The sequence below is a fragment of the Diadema antillarum genome, unplaced genomic scaffold, assembly GCF_040938485.1.
Source record: "Diadema antillarum isolate AM-2024a unplaced genomic scaffold, OU_Dant_1.0 seq00000226_RagTag, whole genome shotgun sequence".
Classification (NCBI taxonomy): Eukaryota; Metazoa; Echinodermata; class Echinoidea; order Diadematoida; family Diadematidae; genus Diadema; species Diadema antillarum.
The window spans coordinates 702407-722072 of record NW_027271278.1 but is presented as its reverse complement, the minus strand read 5'-3'; the positions used below and the strand labels follow the sequence as shown (position 1 = coordinate 722072).

Genomic DNA, 19666 nt, shown 5'->3' with positions numbered 1-19666 from the left:
TTAGTTAATTCGTAACTGACTAATCACAGACGTTTTACTTCATATTTCGGGTCGTCTCATATATTTCAACCAATCACGGTGCAGTTTATAAAAACTGTGGGGAATCCCCTTCTTGCCGTCCAATATTTTAAATATTTTGTCGCCTCGGCAAAAAAATATTGGTCGAGTTCAACAAACTTTCTAAGTGGGTCGGAGGTTATGAGGTGCGTCGACAAAATAACACTTGTATTTGGGCTCTAAAAATCCTCTGTATGGATAATAATACAGTACATTGGTAGCTCATACAATGTACCTATCAACTTTGTCCTGACCAATACTGTCATATTATGAGAGGTAAAAATTTTTGCATGGAAGGAATTTCTTGAATCCAGAGCATTACAATGTTAGAGAGAATCTCAGTGGTGGAGAAGCAGGAGAGAAAAAGAGAACCTACATGGAGGGAGTGAGTTTGAAGGAAAATGACAAGAATTGTGCATTCAGTTTGAATCAAATATAATGCAAACTTTTATCTGTTGATGCAATATTCGTGAGTATGATTTTATTATCATTGAATTACAGGAAAGGAGCACCATCTACACCACTCATCAACATTGCTACAACAAAGTAAGTCACATTTGTCTCATAATAGCCTATGATGGTACTAAAGCTGAGGTTGTTTACAAAGGAGCTGTGTCTTTTTGTGTATGTGTGTTTGTGTGTGTGTTTGTGTCTGTGTTTGTATTACTTAATCTTCACAGCTTTCGTATCATTCATGTTGGAATTGTGTGTACTGGTATAAATTTGTGCGCACATGCTATAGTGCACATGTGTAACTGTTCCCACATATTTTAAGCTACCTTGGGTGCAGGGAACATTACATTACCATAGGATGCCCATTTTACCAAGCTTGTGGGAAACAGAAACTAATTTGTAAGGTACACACAGAGCAATAGAAAAGACTACAAAGATGTACCCCACAGATCAATGGGTGTAAAGTTTTATGTGTGTTTGTGGCGCTCGCGTGCATGTACCGTCTGTATCGAAGTGTATGTTCTCTGTTGCTTAACTGCATGGAAGCCATTGTGTACAATGTAGTTTTACAAAAACTACCATGTCTGTATGACTTTTGCAGAGCTGCCAACTAGTACTGATTTTCAGTAATTTCTACTGAAATTGGACAAGAATACTGAAGGTTACAAGCAAATTACTGATTTTAGAAATCATTGCAGGGATCTCGCCAGCGTATATCACCCTTGTCGGCCCCGACAAGCGTGCGGTTTGAAGAAGCAATTGCCGACAAGGGTAAAACTTGCCGACAAGGGTAACACCACGCGTGAACTTGCCGACAAGGGTAACTTGCTTGACGAGCTAAGTTCGGACCAATTTCTCGCCTTTTTCAGTCTTTATTATCTGGCTAGAAAAGAAGCTAGATGTTGAAAGCAGCTGCAGTTTACATACTTATACAAGCGCAAAAATTTACCCACGCAGTCACCGCACCGATCACAACAACGCGGCTCAACAGAGCGACGTACTAGCTGATACCAGGGAGGTCTCACCTCCCTGCTGATACACACCACATCACACACTTGCTCACTCACATGCGCTCTGATTTGGGATCCACACACACATGCACAAGCACCCAGCCGGCCACTTATCCAGCCGCCTGCGTGTACAACGCTACAGTGTATTGTGAGAGGGAGAGAGAGGACGGGAAGAGAGGGTCGGAGGCCGAGCGAGGCTGAGGAAGGCTGACACGTGCTCGCTTGTTGTCACGCTTGTTGTCGGGTTACGCAAAAACAAACGATATGAAATGCATGCCCCCCTCCGCCAAAGGTTGTATTTTCTTCTTTTTTTTTTTGGCTGCTTTGGTTTGTTTGTTAGTTTGTCTGCCTGTCTGTCTCTCTATTCGCAAAATAAGTCAAAATTTGGGAACAGATTAGGATGAAATTTTCAGGAACAGTTGGTTGGTAAAATGGCGCAAGGAACAGATGATTAAATTTTGATAGTGAGCAGGATTTATAATACCACCGAAATTCACCGCCAGGATCCAGGATCTTTAGACTGTTTCGCATATTTGAAAGGATTCGTATCAATTCTTTAGGAAGCTGGCCATCGGCAATGACGCAAAATTAGATGCGTTCAAAGCATTAATTGCCGCAGAGAGAAAATTAACTCCATTTTTCGTTAAAAAAAGAAAAGAAAAAAAGAACGTGCGATGGAGTAAGCAAATGCAAATTGTTATTTAGGTTTTGGTAGTTTCAGTGGGTTATTTTTTTTTTAAATCTAAAAAGCCATGCGTTCCATTTTAGCCTTTTCAATTTCTATGGATTTGTAAACGTCATTCGTGAATATTCCATTTTCCCTCTCCGGGCCGAAATTTATAGTAATTCTGTCATGATGGTCTTTCAAGTTCAACGTATACGTAATGCTCCACGTGCTTCTGGCTTGGTTTGTTAAAAGGTGGGTTAGGGGGCCTTCATGGGCAGAAAATAAATGATGATCATTCATCAATGTTCCCAGTTGGTTTACATGCTATGTACACGCTGTTTACGACCACTGAAGCAAGGTGGCAGTACGCGCGACATTCTTTATCTGACACCTGGCTTTCGTGGAAATATCATGGAAATTTCCACAAGCCATGATATCAAGTTTCCCCACTGCTTGAGGTCGTGCTTTTTTTTTTATTCTTCATTACGAACATCAATTTGTTCAACTTGAAAAGTGTAGATAATTTGCTTTGAGGGAGTGTTTCTTTCTTCTTTTTTTTTCATTGCAGCATCGGTAACATTTTGTTTTGTTCATCGTCCGTGCATGGCAGGGGTTCATGGGAGGAGAACGATAGGAATGACTGGGGAGAAAATAATCTGCAAAGAAGGAAGCATCTTTTGAGCGAGCTGTCTTTGTTTTTCTCTACACCAGCATCAGTTATCGCCACCAGGATTCATTTTTTTTTTTCGTTACTCCGCCAGATTAATGATAAAATGATGCTAGATTCTTTATTCTGAAGGTTCGTTAATCCAAGAATGATTAAGAAAAAATGTCCGTTCATTTCACGACGAAATCAGTTTTGTCATTTCGAACGTTCTGCCAGTGAAATTTCGGAATAAAACGACGGCACAAAACAGCGTGTTTTCGTACTCTAAGGGTCTGTTATTCCGACAGAAGTAGTAATGATGAAATAACAAATTGTAGATTCTTTATTCTGAAAGTTCGTTAACCGAAAATTGAATAAAGAAAAATGTCCGTAAATTTCAAAACAAAATCAGTGCGTCATTTCAAACGTTTTGCCAGTGAAATTTTGGAATAAAACGACTGCCCCAAAACAGTTGCAGTTTTCTTACTCTGAGGGTTCGTTACTCCGACAGATTAATGATAAAATAATGCTAGATTCCCTATTCTGAAGGTTCGTTAATCCAAAAAATGATTAGAAAAAATGTCCGTTCATTTCACAACGAAATCAGTTTTGTTATTTCGAACGTTTCTGTCAGTGAAATTTCGGAATAAAACGACGGCACAAAACAGCGTGTTTTCGTACTCTATAAGGGTCTGTTATTCCGACAGAAGTAGTAATGATGAAATAATAATAGATTCTTTATTCTGAAGGTTCGTTAACCGAAAATTGAATAAAGAAAAATGTCCGTAAATTTCAAAACGAAATCAGTGCGTCATTTCGAACGTTTTGCCAGTGAAATTTGGAATAAAACTGCCCAAAAAACAGTTGCACTTTTCTTACTCTTAGGGTTCGTTACTCCGACAGATTAATGAAAAAATAATACTATATTCCTTATTCTGAAGGTTCGTTAATCCAAAAATGATTTTAAAAAATGTCCGTTCATTTCACAATGAAATCAGTTTTGTTATTTCGAACGTTTCCGTCATTGAAATTTCAGAATAAAACGACGGCCCCAAAACGGTTACAGTTTTCTTTTACTCTGAAGGTTCGTTACTGCGAAAGAATAACGATATAATACTTTAGATTCTTAATTCTGAACGATCGTTAATCGGAAAACGATAAAGAAGAAATGAAAACGGTTACAGTTTTCTTACCCTCAGGGTTCGTTACTCCGAAAGAATAATGGCAAAATAATACTCTACATTCTTAATTCTGAATGATCGTTAATAAAAAAATTATAAAGGAGAAAATATTCGTTTATATCCAAACGAAATCAGTTTTGTTATTTCGAATGTTCTGCCAGTATAATTTCGGAATACAACAACGGCCCCAAAAGGGTGTTTTCTTATTCTGAAGGTTTGTTATTCTGAAACAATAACGATGATAGATGATAGATTCCTTTCTGAAGGTTCGTTGATCGGAAAATAATAAAGAAAAAATGCTTGTTAATCTTCGAACGAAATCAGTTTTATTTTGAACATTCATCTGTAGTACCGACCTTTGGTGTTGTTGTTGTTTTCGATTACAAACCTTCGAAGTACTCAGTAATGAATCGTTTCATTTTATGATTAAACAAACCTTCGGAATAATGACCATCATTACATTTTTGTATGATATCTCTTTGATGTCACGGCCAAACTACCGCAGTATACCCAGAAAGGAAAGTGCAACGATGTCCCGAAAGTTCTCGATCGCTTCTCGCGCATCTGCATGCAATAGGCCTACCACGTGGTCGAGCAGACGGCGAGAAAGCAACACGGCGCGCGTTGTTGCGATGCAGAGGCGGCTAACAGTGAAACAGGAAAGGCCTAAAAGAAATCGGAACCTCCACCATCGGCACCTACTTCTCTTTCATTTATTATTTAGGAACTGCCGCTAACAAAAGGTATGGAGTTTCTGCATTGTTTCTGTGAGAATATGCCCCTCACAACGTTCATTACATCTCCGTGAAAATGTCGCATTTAGTGGCATTTTAGCGGCGATTTATCTGTGTTGTATTGAGCATTAGCGAAGGCTTCCGCGCTTCGCGCGGGAGGGGGAACCCCCCTCCCGTACCCACCCCCAGAACAGCGCGCATAAATGCCGACAAGCGTGAAGAAATTCCTGGCGAGAACCCTGCATTGTCTGTGATAAATTCTATAACACTGTTAAGGATTACTGATTTTCACTCAAAAAAGGTGCAAATTACTGATTTTCAGCCATCATAGTACTGAAAGGCTTTTACAAAAGTTGGCAGCTCTGCTTTTGAATCATTTTGTGAATTATATATTTTGTCTTTGACTTTAATATCATACCCAATATGTATTGCACAGTTCGACAACATACATTTTATCTTCAAGTACATCTGTATTTCTTCAAAAAGGATATAACAATGTTTTTGTTGCACATGTAAATTTATAAATTTTTTTAAGGTGGGGGAGGGGAAAGAGAGGAAGGCTAATCTGTGTACATAGTACATGTACATCCCAGAACAGAATTCACATTGTTTGCAAAATCAATGCAAACAGAGGCTCTTGTATGTGTGTGTGCACATTTGTGCGTGTGTGTCTGAAAAACCTCAAATAAACATCATTAGAGAGATAAAATGGACAATCAGGAAGCTGCGTGTGCTCGTTATGTTGACTGAATTTGATAGTGAGCTCCTTGAGATTTGGTTATGAAAGCAAAATGTCTCTAATTACTGGCTCAACAGACTTCAGGTCATCAACATATTTTCTTTCCGCCTATATTGTCTTACTGCCATGACATAGGCCAGACAGCTCACAAGAAAATTATTTGAACATCGTACACAGCGATGCTGAGTATTCACTGAAAATTTAGATGTGGCAAAAAAAGATATTGTCTTGTGCTCGTAAATTATCCCTCAGCTCAGAAAGCTCAAGGAAGCAAGAGGGATATTTCTTATGCCTGTATTATGCTGTTTGTCTGCAATGGCTTGCTCATTGTCCAGTTTGCACATTAAGTTCTCCTTTGGGAACTCCGGATATTTTAACTTTTCTTGTGAAATACCGCATAGATTTGGTCTGAATTTTACAGAGATTAATTCTAGAAGAATGATATCCCAATACATACGTAGAAGCAGGGAGTGCATCATCTTTTAACTTAATTCTTTTGATGCTACCTTGTACTTCCACGTATTACTATACACTTGCCTGAGACAGTGTACCATGTTCAAAAGCATGTCATATGTGGAGGCTTATTTATGTTTAACATAAGCAGTCATTTTGTGAGCCCTCATATCAAGGCAAATTATTTTGTGAGCATTACTCATTCCATTGTTAAATGGAATTCCCCAGCCTGCTATACTTGTAGGTTCACTTGTTTACCTTTTTAACATGTATTCTGCGAAAATCAATGTCTGAAAGTCAAATCATAAAAACATGTCTTTTAGAGATTAGCATCTTGTAGCTCATTGTAACAATGAGCTCACTAGGGGCTAGGTATGATACACAAAACCATGCACAGTGAACCTTTCTTTTTATGACTCCCCTCTTTTTCCAAAAGAGTCGTGAAGTCTGTGATGGATGCGAACGGGGTACCACCAGGCATCATCACTTTGCTGTGTGGAGGAGCTGACATAGGGTAAGTCATTGCTTCAGCTGTCTGCATCGTATTTAGATTCCAAGAACATCCAGTTTCATTATTTTCTCCAAGCTTGGGGGGGGGGGGGGGGGCCTCTTAGCTCATAGGCACATACATGTATATGCATGCAGAAAGAGCGAGAGAGAAAAAAAAAATACGGTCATCTGTAATGTCATGCAGGTCATGTTCATTGTCAATGATTGTAAGCCATCCTACTCAGAAAAATAATCTTTAAAATTTGTTGGTTTCATTTAGTGTTTTTTCATCTTCTGAAATGCAATATTTAGATCTATGGTTGTACTGCAATGTAGGACTTCAAGATATGATTCAATCCACCATCATCCCCCAACAAAAAATGAATAAATGACTTAACATATATGTGAATAGAGGGTGTAGGAAATTACAATCCACCTCTGTAGTAAAATGTATGTCATTGAACGAGATACTGTGCATGCCATATATTTTTTTTGTGTGTTTATTGTGGTAAACTGCACAAGTTGACTGATGTTCATGAAAAGAAAACAATCCTCAAAAAGATCTGAGGTGGAAAGTCTCTCCAGCAGGAATGATGTGTATTTTTGTCATGTAATGACTGTCATTCTACCCCATGAATTCAGCCACTTTTTTGAAATTACAGAATCTTTACAAGTCCAGATTTGCTAGATATTATGCTGACAAGATAGCATCTATGGCATATACAATACACCTTCTCACACTTGTCGCCCAGCAGTAATGTATCATTTCATATTTTGTATGTGACAGACAAGCCATGGCCAAAGACACAAGGATACCACTCTTGTCGTTCACTGGGAGTACTGCTGTAAGTGCCTTGGGAGTTACATTTTTTGCCAACTTGAATATGCGTCATGCCCTGTGTACATGCTGTGTGCAGAGTGATGCCAAACATCATTTTTATCTTATTATTACCTCCGCCAAGGGGGGAGGTTATGTTTTCGTTACCGTTAGTTACCGTTAGTTAGATAGTTAGTTTGTTAGTTTGTCCGTGTGCAAAATAACTCAAAAAATTGTGCACGGATTTGGATGAAACTTGCAGGAAACATTGAGAATGACGCAAGTTACAAATGATTAAATTTGGGTAGTGATCATGAAATTTTTATGGATTTTATGAAGGATTTTCGGTATTTTGCCAGGTAGGGTCAATGAACTTGGGAGTTCAAGCTGCACATTTTTGAAGTTTTCATGCATGCACTAAAGTGCGTGTTCTAGTTTCTGCTGGGGAGAGGCGCGCCGTGCATGTGAGGGTTTATAACGTAACAAAGGTTTATATAGGGAAATCGGGCGATTTTTTTTAGTGGGTGGAAATCACTGATCTCTATGGAAGAGCAAGATCACGGTGGAAAGTAGCTGCTTGGCGGAGGTCTGCGCTCTCAGAGTGCTTTTCTAGTTAAGGAATGTATTAGCCCCAATTGGTGCTGGTTTGTTGTGTTCCAGTTAAAAGAAAAGAAAAGAACAGAAAACAAAACAAAACAAAACGTGAGCTGCAATGGATGCTGCTCTCTACTAAGTGTGTATGATGATGTATAGAAATGAAGCCATGAAAACATGCAGTTTAAAGTGAATGGTAAATGTCTATTGAAAAAGATTTGAAAACTCTGTCAATGACCAAATTTACCATACTCAATATTCCCCTTGGACAAAAAAAAAAAAAAAATGATGATTGTAACAAGTGAATGGTTTATGAGGTGGCTTATATATGTTTGTAGGTATATTCTTTTTCGTCTTCTTCTGGTCAATAGGCTGAAGATTCTTGAAGTATACAGCTGTAGCTTTCAAAATGGACAATGATGAAGGGTTCTTTCATCCATCTGAAAGTCAACATACAGCTCAGTTCACAAGTTCTAGAACTTCTTGGATTGCATCATCAACAATGTTGAACAGTGTCATTAATTTTTTTTTTCAGTCCCATTGGCAACATGTGTTTAATGTCATAAACAAGGACAAGAACATGTAATATGATGTCATCTTATCACTTCATCTAGTTTGAACTTGTCATTTTGACTATATTGATTGTTTTATGAATGCATTTGTGCATTTTGCTATTCCATAACTATCTGAAATAAAGGATAAAAAAATTAACAAATTTTCATAACTTTCAAAAAAAGAGGAATGGTGTTTGTGTGCTTCTAAAGTATAATTGTAATGTTGAAATCTCTTCCAAGATTCTGGTGGTATAATGAGGATGATTTTTTTTTTTTTACAGGTTGGTAACAAGGTTGGTGTCATGGTGCAGGAGAGGTTTGGACGGTCCCTCCTAGAGCTCGGTGGCAACAATGCCATCATTGGTGAGTGTGACACTCCATTGCAACACTAGATAACACCCTCCTTGGGACAGTATTTAAAAGATATTAAAAGAATGTACTGGGAATTCCTCATATTTTCATTTTGTCGCAAAATAAAAGAGCACTTGACTTCCAGTGCCTCCTTCAGAGGGCAGGATGGATGATATATACCCTCACATTGTATGCCAGTAATAAGTTCGGGAACTGTGTACTGTTCATTTTTATGAGAAATAATATTTTGTAGAATTTCCGAGTGTTCAGTGTTGTCTTTATATTGTTCTACTACTGTGACATCACCAATTGTAGCTTTCATTGCCAGCAAAGAAAGCACATGGATCTAATCAAAACTTTAACAAATTCATAGGTTTGAATGGATAGTTTGATCTCCCTCAAACTTCACTGATACAGTGTATGTGCTACTTAAAGATCTGCATTCACTGATTCCACCTATTTCTTCCAAGGTAAATTTCCCTTTTACTTTAACAGTGGCAAAAAGGTGAGAGCCAAATTTGGCATCAAGACCAAGTTACGGCTCTAGAAGTAATGTTGATTTCAGATATACACTGGACGTCATAGCAATGCTTCTTTTTACGAATTTCATTATTATATTTGATCAACATCATCATAACGTCATACACTTTGTAAATTGTTATGCAAAGGAACAATGTAACAAAGTGAATAGAGTGTAGTTAACCATGTTTGAGAACAGGATGAAACTGTTCCTAGTTTGTTATATGCCTTCACCTTCAGCATTATTCTTTCCTTCATCTTTTGTTATTTCCTATGTTAATCTTTTAAATCTTCCTCTTTGCTTCCATTTCATATAATTTGGTTCTTGTTTTCTTTAATGTGGTCTTGCTCTCATTGTGATTGTTAGTACTGGAGGATGCAAACCTTGACATGGTAGTACCAGCAGTCCTGTTTGCCAGCGTTGGTACAGCCGGCCAGAGGTGCACCACCACCCGAAGATTGGTATGCCACCTCTCTCATACACACCTAACTTGAAAATAATCTTGCAAATCCTCCATGTTATAAGGTGTATTCATTTAACGTATGTTTCTTGTGCTCAGCTGGCTGTGACCTTTACCTGGCGTATCAATTCTTAATGAGCGACTTTCCATCTCTCCAGAGATAACAGATCACACTGACATACCAATTGTATGATGTAAAACTGATACAGATTTGGGATGGTATCACACAGCTGTAAGCTTGTCAGGTGGACTGATAGTGTTCATGCAAATTACTGTGCAGTTTTATGACTATTGGAGTTGCTTTTCCAGCTCAACTGGCTAGTGGGGAGGAGAGGGGTTCAGGGGCTGTACTTAATGCTACAGAAGAATCCCTGCTCATTCAAAGAGGGTCTAGTACACAGTCTGTCATGAGCAACAGACTCAAATGAGTTATGTGTTGAAGGAGTGATTGGCATGGAAGTGCAGTGTTTAATAGCACTACCAGTTTTTGATTTGTAACAGAAAGGTAACATTCATTAAGTCTGTAAAGGCTTTCCATAGTGTTTGGCACAAGTGGTCCCTTGCCTCAAAATTCAATCATGCAGCAAAGAAGTAAAGGTAAAAGCAACTGGCAAATCAGTGTATGGGAGCTATATAGCAATACATGTGTGTATTGGATGACAGGTTGATATCAAACTTAGTGGTATCTTGATAAGCTTAAGAGTAGGTTTCTGGCTGACCATATGTTTTGCTTTCTTCCATCACTGGTCATCTCTGCTGGAATTGATCAGGAAACAGAGCCATTTGCTTGAAATAATGTAGGCATCACGAAATTTATCAAGCATTAGCCATGTTCAGATATATTTCTAGTCGGAGTAAAATTTTTATGGCACAGCAATTAGAATTCAAATTTATGCTTATATAACCACTACCCTTGTGTCTACACGACGGTCGTGGGAAGAAACTCTGACCAATTTACCACGGCGTTCTTGGGGATCACTGTGGAGGGTCGGTATAACTTCCGGAAGTGGTAGCGCCGCGCAGTCCACCATACCATTGTTTTTCACCAGCGGCATTTGTTAGCTTCTCTGTTGCGATGGACTAGATTAGAATTGTACTGCACGTGCACGTGTACTGTACTTGCATTTGACTCCGGAAGTTTTACCTAGGTCGTATAAGGTTTGTAAGGTCATAGATACTCCGAGGACTTGTCTGCACGGGCAATTTACTCCGACCGGCTAGTGGTGGTAGCGAATTACTCCTGAAAAATCTTAGGAGTATCTTGGTCGGAGGAAGAGGTCGTGGTAAGTTCCTCCGACCGGAGGAAGTTACCATGACCTTGTTCAGACGGGCTCTACTCTGACCTTTGCTCCGACTTTCCTCAGTCCAAGCTTCCTCCGACCCTTCCTCCGAAGTTACTCCGACCAAAACTGCCTCCATCTGAACGCAGCTATTGTGAAATATTGAGAACAGTAGCCTTCGAGTATTTGTATTATGCTGTGGTGAATACCATCCCAGATCTGCATAAATCTCAAGACTAATGACCTTGTCCTGTCAGGAGCAGTATTTGCTACCTGCAATGACTGATGGCTTGATGATGGAGGAAAGCTTGCTTTTTTTTGATAATTTGCCTCTTCAATAGGTTGATATTCAAATGAGCTTTGTAAGTATGACAATATCAATCCCTTTCATAAGACTATTATTTGCAGTAGGTTTTGAAACCCTTCCTCTGCATTTTGTTTTGGTGATGTGGACTTTTATTTATTCATTTTATCTTTTTGTTTTGTAGTGTATATAAATTGTGAATCATTCATTATGCTTATACTATCCCTGATATAATGCAGTGTTTGAAGCAAACTTCTGAGAAAACATTTGCCATGACAAAAGTAACCATCTTGCCACTTTCTGATTGTTGTTGTTTTGTTTTTTCTAGATCCTTCATGAAAGTGTGCATGATGTTGTGGTGGAAAGGTTAAAGAAGGCATATGGAACAATCAGAATTGGAGACCCCCTGGATGGTAAGGAATGGGGAAAGGAATAGGTTAAATCCTTGCTTTACACAGAGATGGCAACTGTTGCTTTTCAGGAGTATTTTGTACTATTTATTAGCCAAAATTACTTCAGGTTTCATGGAAAATACTGTTTTCAAAAATCATGTAACTGCACATGTCTATAATTGCAAAATGGTAAAAATATGTTGTTGTTGTTTATTCACCAGAACTGTGCCTTTTTAGCTCACAGAATACTTTAATGCTGTTATACAAGGTTGACACCCCTGTATATATATCACTTTTAGTTTTAGCACTGATACAATTGCAGTATAACAATGATTTGAATATGTGATTTGATAAAGACCTACGTATCATGAGAGTATGGCATCCTCACTTGTCAGCAAGAAAGATGCTCAGAGTATTACTGGTATGGGGGAGGGGGGGGGGGGGACTAGGACTCAGGACTCTTGTGCTGCAATACTGCATCAGGGTATAATGTTATACCATACAGTTCTTCACACTTTTAAACTGCAACCTAATATACAGACATCTAGGCACCTTTCTAAGTCATGAATTTCACCAGTTACTGGAAAATGCTATACTCAATCATAAGTCTAAACCATGTGGCTCCTTCTAAGCCTTTATATTAGAGAGAGTTTCATACGTGTGTCATATTTGATTGTAGCAACTGGTGAAATGCTTTAAAAAATTGATTATTTGATATTTAGCACGCAGCTCTCATGCAGATGGTGTTTCAGTTTGTTGTCCTGAAAATGTTGGCAGTCTGCTATAAATTTCCATGTGCTAAGTTCAATCAACTCTTATGCATCATTTTTCCACTAACCTGCCCTCCAATGTTATGGAAGTTTTATCGTCCAATTGCTAGTCTTCTGGTATTTAATTTATGTACCTTCAAAGCTACATTCAAACATTACTAACTTAGTAGGGCTGGGCTGTACCTCTCTTGGGATATATTGTGTTGCTGGTGCCTCAATTTAGCTTTGAATTCATTTTTTGTATCGTAATGTTGTTTTAACTTTGCTCCTATTTGTACATTACCAACAATCAGTCATTCAAAGCAGACTATTACAATTGTAGATTGAAAAGATGAATGAAAATGAGCAGAGAAAATGAGATTCCATAGCTCAGATGGTATTTAAAGAGTATGGGTCAAGCACTTCAAGGGCCTCATGTATGAATCCCAAAGGATTCCCTTTTTTTTCTTTTTTTTTTCTCATTTTCATTTTATGCTATATATTTCTGGTCATTTTCCCTATTCGTTTACATTTGACATAAAAACATGTTAGATACAAATGTATGTACAGTATCTCCATGCACAACCTCACAAAATTATGATGTATTCTGTTGCAACTGGTTACTAAATTTACAAGCAGTATGATTGCACTTGCACTTTCCAGGAATATGAAGCCAGAATCGTGCAAATTGCCAATGTGTGATATGTTTCACATCTTCCTTCTTATTCGTGCACAGAAAACACACTGTATGGTCCTGTGCATTCACAGCAAGGTGTAGATGTCTTCAAGACGGCTGTAGGGGACGCTGTGGCTCAGGGGGGTACTGTGGAGTATGGTGGCAAGGTACTGTGGGTCACATGACCAGTCACATGACCTTGATATTGATGAAGTGTGCTTGTGTACTATGCATTAGACAAAGCCATTTGCATATTTCTTGTTGACAAGATAAATGTTAGTACTGCCCCTGCTGGTTCACAGTTTTGGGATTCACAATCAACTTTCTGGGTGTCATCACACAGGGCACTTAAGATATTTTGTTGTAATAATAATCGATGACACTCAATTCCCAATAAATGGTATGCCACACTCTGAAAAATGAAACTGTGAAGCTGGCAAATGGTCATAATGTTTATTAAAGTCATTGAGACCTAGTGCCTAGTACTAGATAATTCTTTTTTTTCTGCCTTCTTTGTTTTATATTATTTTTCTCTTTTTTTTGGGGGGGGGGTGGTGGTGGCTTGAGAAATGATAGAAACTGACATTTTGAACTTGTTTCAAGATTGTTTTAATATTAGCTTCTTTTACTGGCAGTAGTGTTTACTTATTCCAGATGCTTTAGGAAATGAAATTGTCACAACTGTGGACAATTCCTTTAAATTTGACAGTCATTGCATTCAACCAAGCACAGAATGAGGTTTCTTAGTGCCCCTTCTGATCCAGGAATTCTGCACACTGGTGATTTTTATTGCATTGCTATGTCTGGCATTTAGCATAGAAACAAAGAAGAACTGCTGCATTTTAATGTGTTTGATTTGCTACCCTTTGAATCCATGTGAAATTTCTTGGGAGTCTTCATTTACAATTGTAAGTTGTACGGTAGTATAATGAAATAATTTGCTGCCATAGTGCAGATGGCAGTCTGAAACTGATTCCTTCTTGCTGTATCAAAAATTGTATTTTCATTGGCCCATTACTACACAGACACTTTTTCTATGTAATGCTGAAATACATGTATATGCATAACAAGTGGTCATGTTGGATGCAAGGTAGCAGAGCAAAAATAATCATGGGCAGATGACGAAGTGTCATTGTGCAGCCCTACTAAAGTTTTAGAGAAGGCCATTATTGGACAAGGCATGGTCAGTGAAGGTAAAATTTTGTGATCATTTACATTTTGCTCCTAAAGGTATCTTCAAATGTTTACATTTTTGTTGCAAATTCTGCGTTTTTACTGCAAGTACCAGTATTTTGCCCTAGATGAAATCTGTGCCCTGTTTCATAAAACTTATTATCAATGACAACTGCTCCATTTCTATGACAAATTTGCTCTCAGCCAATCAGATGCAAGGGTTTCAGTGGCTTATGACAACTATGACAACTTGTCACTGATAACAAGTTTTATGAAACGGGGCCCTGTTCTTAAAGGAGACTGTCTCACAGTAGCCATTTTTGGGATATCAGACTGTTACATTCACATGATTCACACTTTGTCAGTTTTTGTAGTTCATCTTTGGTGGTCAGAATGAAAGACAAACTCTTGTTTGTCCATTTTTTTTTTTCTCACAGAAGCACAATCAAACACAGCTATCAGCCAAGCATTATTCCTCAGCTGGTAGGCTAGATTGATTTAAACATCTCTCACAAATATCCAAAAATACTGAACATTGTTCCAAAAGCTTTTTTTCCCTACAAAACACATTCTATGGCATGCAAAAAACTCTTATTTTGGAGGTTGCAGAAGTAATGACAAGTGCATTAATTTGCAAATTATGTGGTACAGAAGAGGGAACTACATGTATATTATTACGAAAGCATTTTGAGGATCAACTTCATTTATTTGAGATGCATAATAGTTTGAAACTTGGTAGATTCCCATTGAGCATGACCTTTGACCTTCTGATTCCTCATGCTACCTCCCTGATACCTACATAGGTCCTAGACCGTGAGGGTTTCTATGTGGAGCCAACTATTGTGACAGGTCTACCCCATGATGCAGAGATTGTCCACCGAGAATCTTTTGCTCCAGTTCTCTACATCCTCAAGACAAAGGTTTGCTTTAGACCTTCTTGCTAACTCTTTCATTCTATTACCCCATTCATCCTTGGCAGAAGTCTCTTTCCTAAGCCATTTTGAACCAATAAAAATTATATTGCTTTCATTATATGCAAGCTTGTTTCACCAAAGGTTTGCATAGATGTTGCGATCTTTTAGAACCACCTATTCAAGGTGGCTTCACATGTGCTTTGAGCCATTTCAGACCTAGCATCAAATGTGCTGCATGTTTGAATCTGTTTGAGGAGCTGCTGTGACGTGCTGCAAAGCAGATATTGGGATCAGGCTGTGCAACATAGGAGTAATGCCTAAATGTATATCATGGGTACATGGAACACACAGGTAAATTTTATTTGAAATGGTATATGACTGGTGCACAGGATTGATCTTTGCTGCAGTCACTTATCATGGCAGTGGAAATGGGTATAGAGTATCTTTAAACAAACTACAATTCACTGTGTAGCTGCCCCCTTTTTTTTAGGCTTATGTAAATTAGGCTTAGCAGCTCAAATTCTTGGCTGCAATATGAATGGGTTTATGAGACTCATTTCCAGTAATCAACAGAGTATACACGTATGTGACAAGTGAATATCTCCCGATAATACGAGCAGTGTTGAAAATAACTTTGAGTCAGGGTCATTTTACATGTTAGAGTGGTGATTGTACAGTTGCAAGTGGAGGTTTGTTTAAAGAATATGAGTATGTCAATCTATGTTGAACAAAAATGATGCACTGCTTCCACTTTTTTTTTTTTTTGTCTACAAGTGGCAACACAAATGTTAGTACACTGTACATGTGTCAAGTAGTGACTTGCACTTTATAGCAAACATTTGCATGTGTATAGCAAGAGTTTGTGGACTTGAATAGCAAATATTTGGGCAACAGATGAGATGAAATATAGTGTCTTAGTGCACAGCCATTTACTGCAGTACCCTATAAGGAATTAATACACTAGCCTATAGTTCTACTGAATATACTCTGATACTGCACATGAAAGTGAAGTGTGCAAAATTGAGCATTTTTAATTCAATGGTAAAATGCCTTACATAGATGATAATTTTTCTTCTTGCATTGTCTTGTCTGTATAGAACTTTGAAGAAGCTGTGTCTTGGAACAACGAGGTGGACCAGGGTTTGTCCAGCAGTTTGTTTACCGGTGACTTGGGGAAGATCTTTCACTGGCTTGGGTAGGCCATGGTCCTTTCTACAACTCTTTGTTCTTTTTTTCATCTGAACGTGTTAGATTGATCATCACTTTGGTTTCATCTGCTCTTTCTCTAGTCATGTCTGATTATACTTTTTCCTCACAACCCACTTCGCTTCTTGCTGCCACGTCTCTGTGAGATTATAAGCTAACTTGTGTATTCTGTTGGCTAAAAAGGTGAAAAGTGTACTTTGCACTTATGTGATTCACCTGTTGCAATGGCTTGAAATAGATATGATTTCTTTGTCGTGTGGAAGTTTGTTTGTTTTTTAGCTCACCTGAGCCAAAGGCTCAAGTGAGCTATTGCGATCGCCCTTCGTCCGGCGTCCGTCGTGCGTCGTGCGTCGTGCGTCGTCCGTCGTCCGTCGTCCGTCGTCCGTCGTGCGTCGTCCGTCGTGCGTCGTGCGTAAACTTTTTACATTTTCATCTTCTTCTTGAAAACCCCAAGACCGATTTTCATCAAACTTGGCAGGTAGCATCCCTAGGGGGTTAGGAACTCAATTTGTTAAAATGGGCACCATGCCCCACCCAGGGGGCCCCCAGGGGGGCCCAAACCCCCCAAAATTAAGGAATCTGTAAAAATCTTCTTCTCTAGAACCAGAAGTGATAGAGCTAAGTTAATAATATGAGTTAGTACATTGATGACTGTAGTTTCAAGTTTGTTCATGGCAGAATCAGGGGTGCCCCCCTTGGGACCCAGGGGAGGGGGGTGGGGAAGGGTTCTAATGGGGCCTAAATTGTACATTTTCATCTTCTTCTTGAGAACTCCATGACCCATTTTCACCAAACTTGGCAGGTAGCATCCCTAGGGGGTTAGGAACTCCATTTGTTAAAATGGGCACCATGACCCACCCAGGGGGCCCCCAGGGGGCCCAAACCCCCCAAAATTTAGGAATCCGCAAAAATCTTCTTCTCTAGAACCAGAAGTGATAGAGCTAGGTTAATACTATGAGTTAGCACATTGATGACTGTAGTTTCAAGTTTGTTCATGGCAGAATCAGGGGTGCCCCCCTTTGGACCCAGGGGGGGGGGGGGGTGGGGGTGAGGAGGGGTCCTAATGGGGCCTAAATTGTACATTTTTATCTTCTTCTTGAGAACCCCATGACCCATTTTCACCAAACTTGGCAGGTAGCATCCCTAGGGGGTTAGGATCTCAATTTGTTAAAATGGGCACCATGCCCCGCCCAGGGGGCCCCCAGGGGGCCCAAACCCCCCAAATGAAGGAATCTTTAAAAATCTTCTCTTATTGTACATTTTCATCTTCCACTTGAGAATGCCTCGTCAAATTTTGGTAGAGCTGTGAATAATTTAGATTAGTGACTGCGTGAAAGGTGAACTTGCGATACTCAGGTGAGCGCTAGACCCGCGGGTCTCTTGTTTAAATAATATGATGACTGCGCAATTAGTGAGTCTATCAAGCTGAATTACCGTGGTAGAAGATTTTGAACTTTTTCACAATAGAATTACAGCCCAAAAGTTTCCAGTTACAAACACTGTATTTCCCATGCACATCACATGTTATCCCCAGTTTGAAAGTGTAGAGCTGTCTATGTTCACGTGGATGTGCTTACAGAAGACATGTTTATATTCATTCTCCCCCCCCCATACATTGGATCACATTCTGTATTTATTAATAAAAAGAGAGCTTCATGAACCATATGTACTCACATGTCTGTAGAAACTCTAGATGAATGAAGCAGACCATGAAGTGAATATGCTCCATAATATGAAGAGATTTGATTCTTTTTTGCCCTGATTGTGCAAATACAGTGTATTATCATCTGTATAGGACGTTTTAGCGGCGCATTAAATGCGCGTATAGTTGTCCGCTCAATTTTTACCGTTCAATATCAGAGCATATTGAACGAAACGCATAGGCCAACGTATTAATTCCCCATAGGCTACTGTTGTTACTTGCCGTTTAAGATCACACCATATTCAATTCTGTCTTGTTTATTGCGCAAGCGCTTGCTGAATGCGCAAACGCTTGCTACTAGTGCGCGTCATTTCTTTACAATTCACAAGCGCGCAAACATCTTGCTACACGTAATTGATTGTTTCATACGCAGTTTTAGGGGCTTCCCCTTTTCAGCGCTGGGATGTGACTGCCGAGACGAGTAGAAGCCTGGTAATTTTGAGCAGTTTATGCTTGCTCTACTTGATTGTATGGATGATAATAATTATATTGGATGGCCTTGATTCGTGGAATACCAGGGAATATTGCACTTGTTAGGGTCAATATTGCATTCATCTTCGATTCATGCAATATTGGCCATAACTCGTGCAATATTCCCTGGTATCCCATTCATAGCCATCCAATATAATATAAATATTTTATGATTGTGTTCTCATCTTCAAGTCTGATAGAAGATTGCCTTTTCTCCCCTCAGTCCCAAGGGCTCTGACTGTGGTGTTGTGAATGTCAACATTCCTACAAGTGGAGCTGAAATTGGAGGGGCTTTCGGTGAGTTTGCTTTCCTTTGCACCCTAGAATTAACTGCATTCCAATACAGATTTACAAGTGTGTTGATAATTGACGTACATGAAGTTGTGTGCATACATTATATTTGCAGGAATCATGTGCTATCTAACCTGTGTAGCAAGGACTTGTTGTTTGAAGTGCTACTTACACAGTAGTGATTGGTACAATGTGAGTATTCTGATCGCAACAGTTCACCTTTTCACCAAGATATTCCATGCTTTGTCATTGTTTATTGCATCCCATTGTACAATATATGTTGTACTCTAGGACACTTTAGATTCAGCGGTAGTACGCTGCCACCCCACCCGCTGCTGACACCTTATCACATTTTGTGTATTTTGCAATGTATTCAAATCTGCACTAATCTTCTCAATCGTTTTTGTTGATGCTTTCCCTAGTGGTCCATCTGCCTCCCTCTGATATATTTTTCTTTATTGCCTCTCAGAACTGTATTTCTTGACATATTTGTATAAAGATTTGTATGAAGGCATGCCATAAAGGCAAATCTACGCACATTATGGCCCGTGACATGAGAAAAGGGCCCTTAGGGCATAAAATAGTAAATATTTAACAAATTATAAAATAAATATAAATATTTCACCATCACATTGTAGAATGAACGCTGATGTATTTAAATTTGCAAAGTCGTTTTCTGAAATTCCACACGTAAATGGCCCAAATATGACATTTACAGCAGTATTTATTGCCCAAATCCTGCCACTTTTTGATGCATTTTAACATGCATGTGCGTGCAGTTTA

General features: G+C 38.9%; 1 protein-coding gene across 1 annotated transcript in view; it reads left to right on the top strand.

Annotated features, from left to right (window-relative positions):
• Positions 1–19666, top strand: part of LOC139729225 (alpha-aminoadipic semialdehyde dehydrogenase-like) — a 52084-nt gene that overhangs the window by 20257 nt on the left and 12161 nt on the right. The window contains exons 7-16 of the mRNA XM_071640158.1: positions 559–603; positions 6377–6454; positions 7217–7274; positions 8676–8757; positions 9632–9726; positions 11638–11722; positions 13187–13293; positions 15103–15219; positions 16311–16408; positions 18816–18889. Coding sequence (XP_071496259.1) covers positions 559–603; positions 6377–6454; positions 7217–7274; positions 8676–8757; positions 9632–9726; positions 11638–11722; positions 13187–13293; positions 15103–15219; positions 16311–16408; positions 18816–18889 — 839 coding nt within the window. The remainder of the gene's footprint in view (positions 1–558; positions 604–6376; positions 6455–7216; positions 7275–8675; positions 8758–9631; positions 9727–11637; positions 11723–13186; positions 13294–15102; positions 15220–16310; positions 16409–18815; positions 18890–19666) is intronic.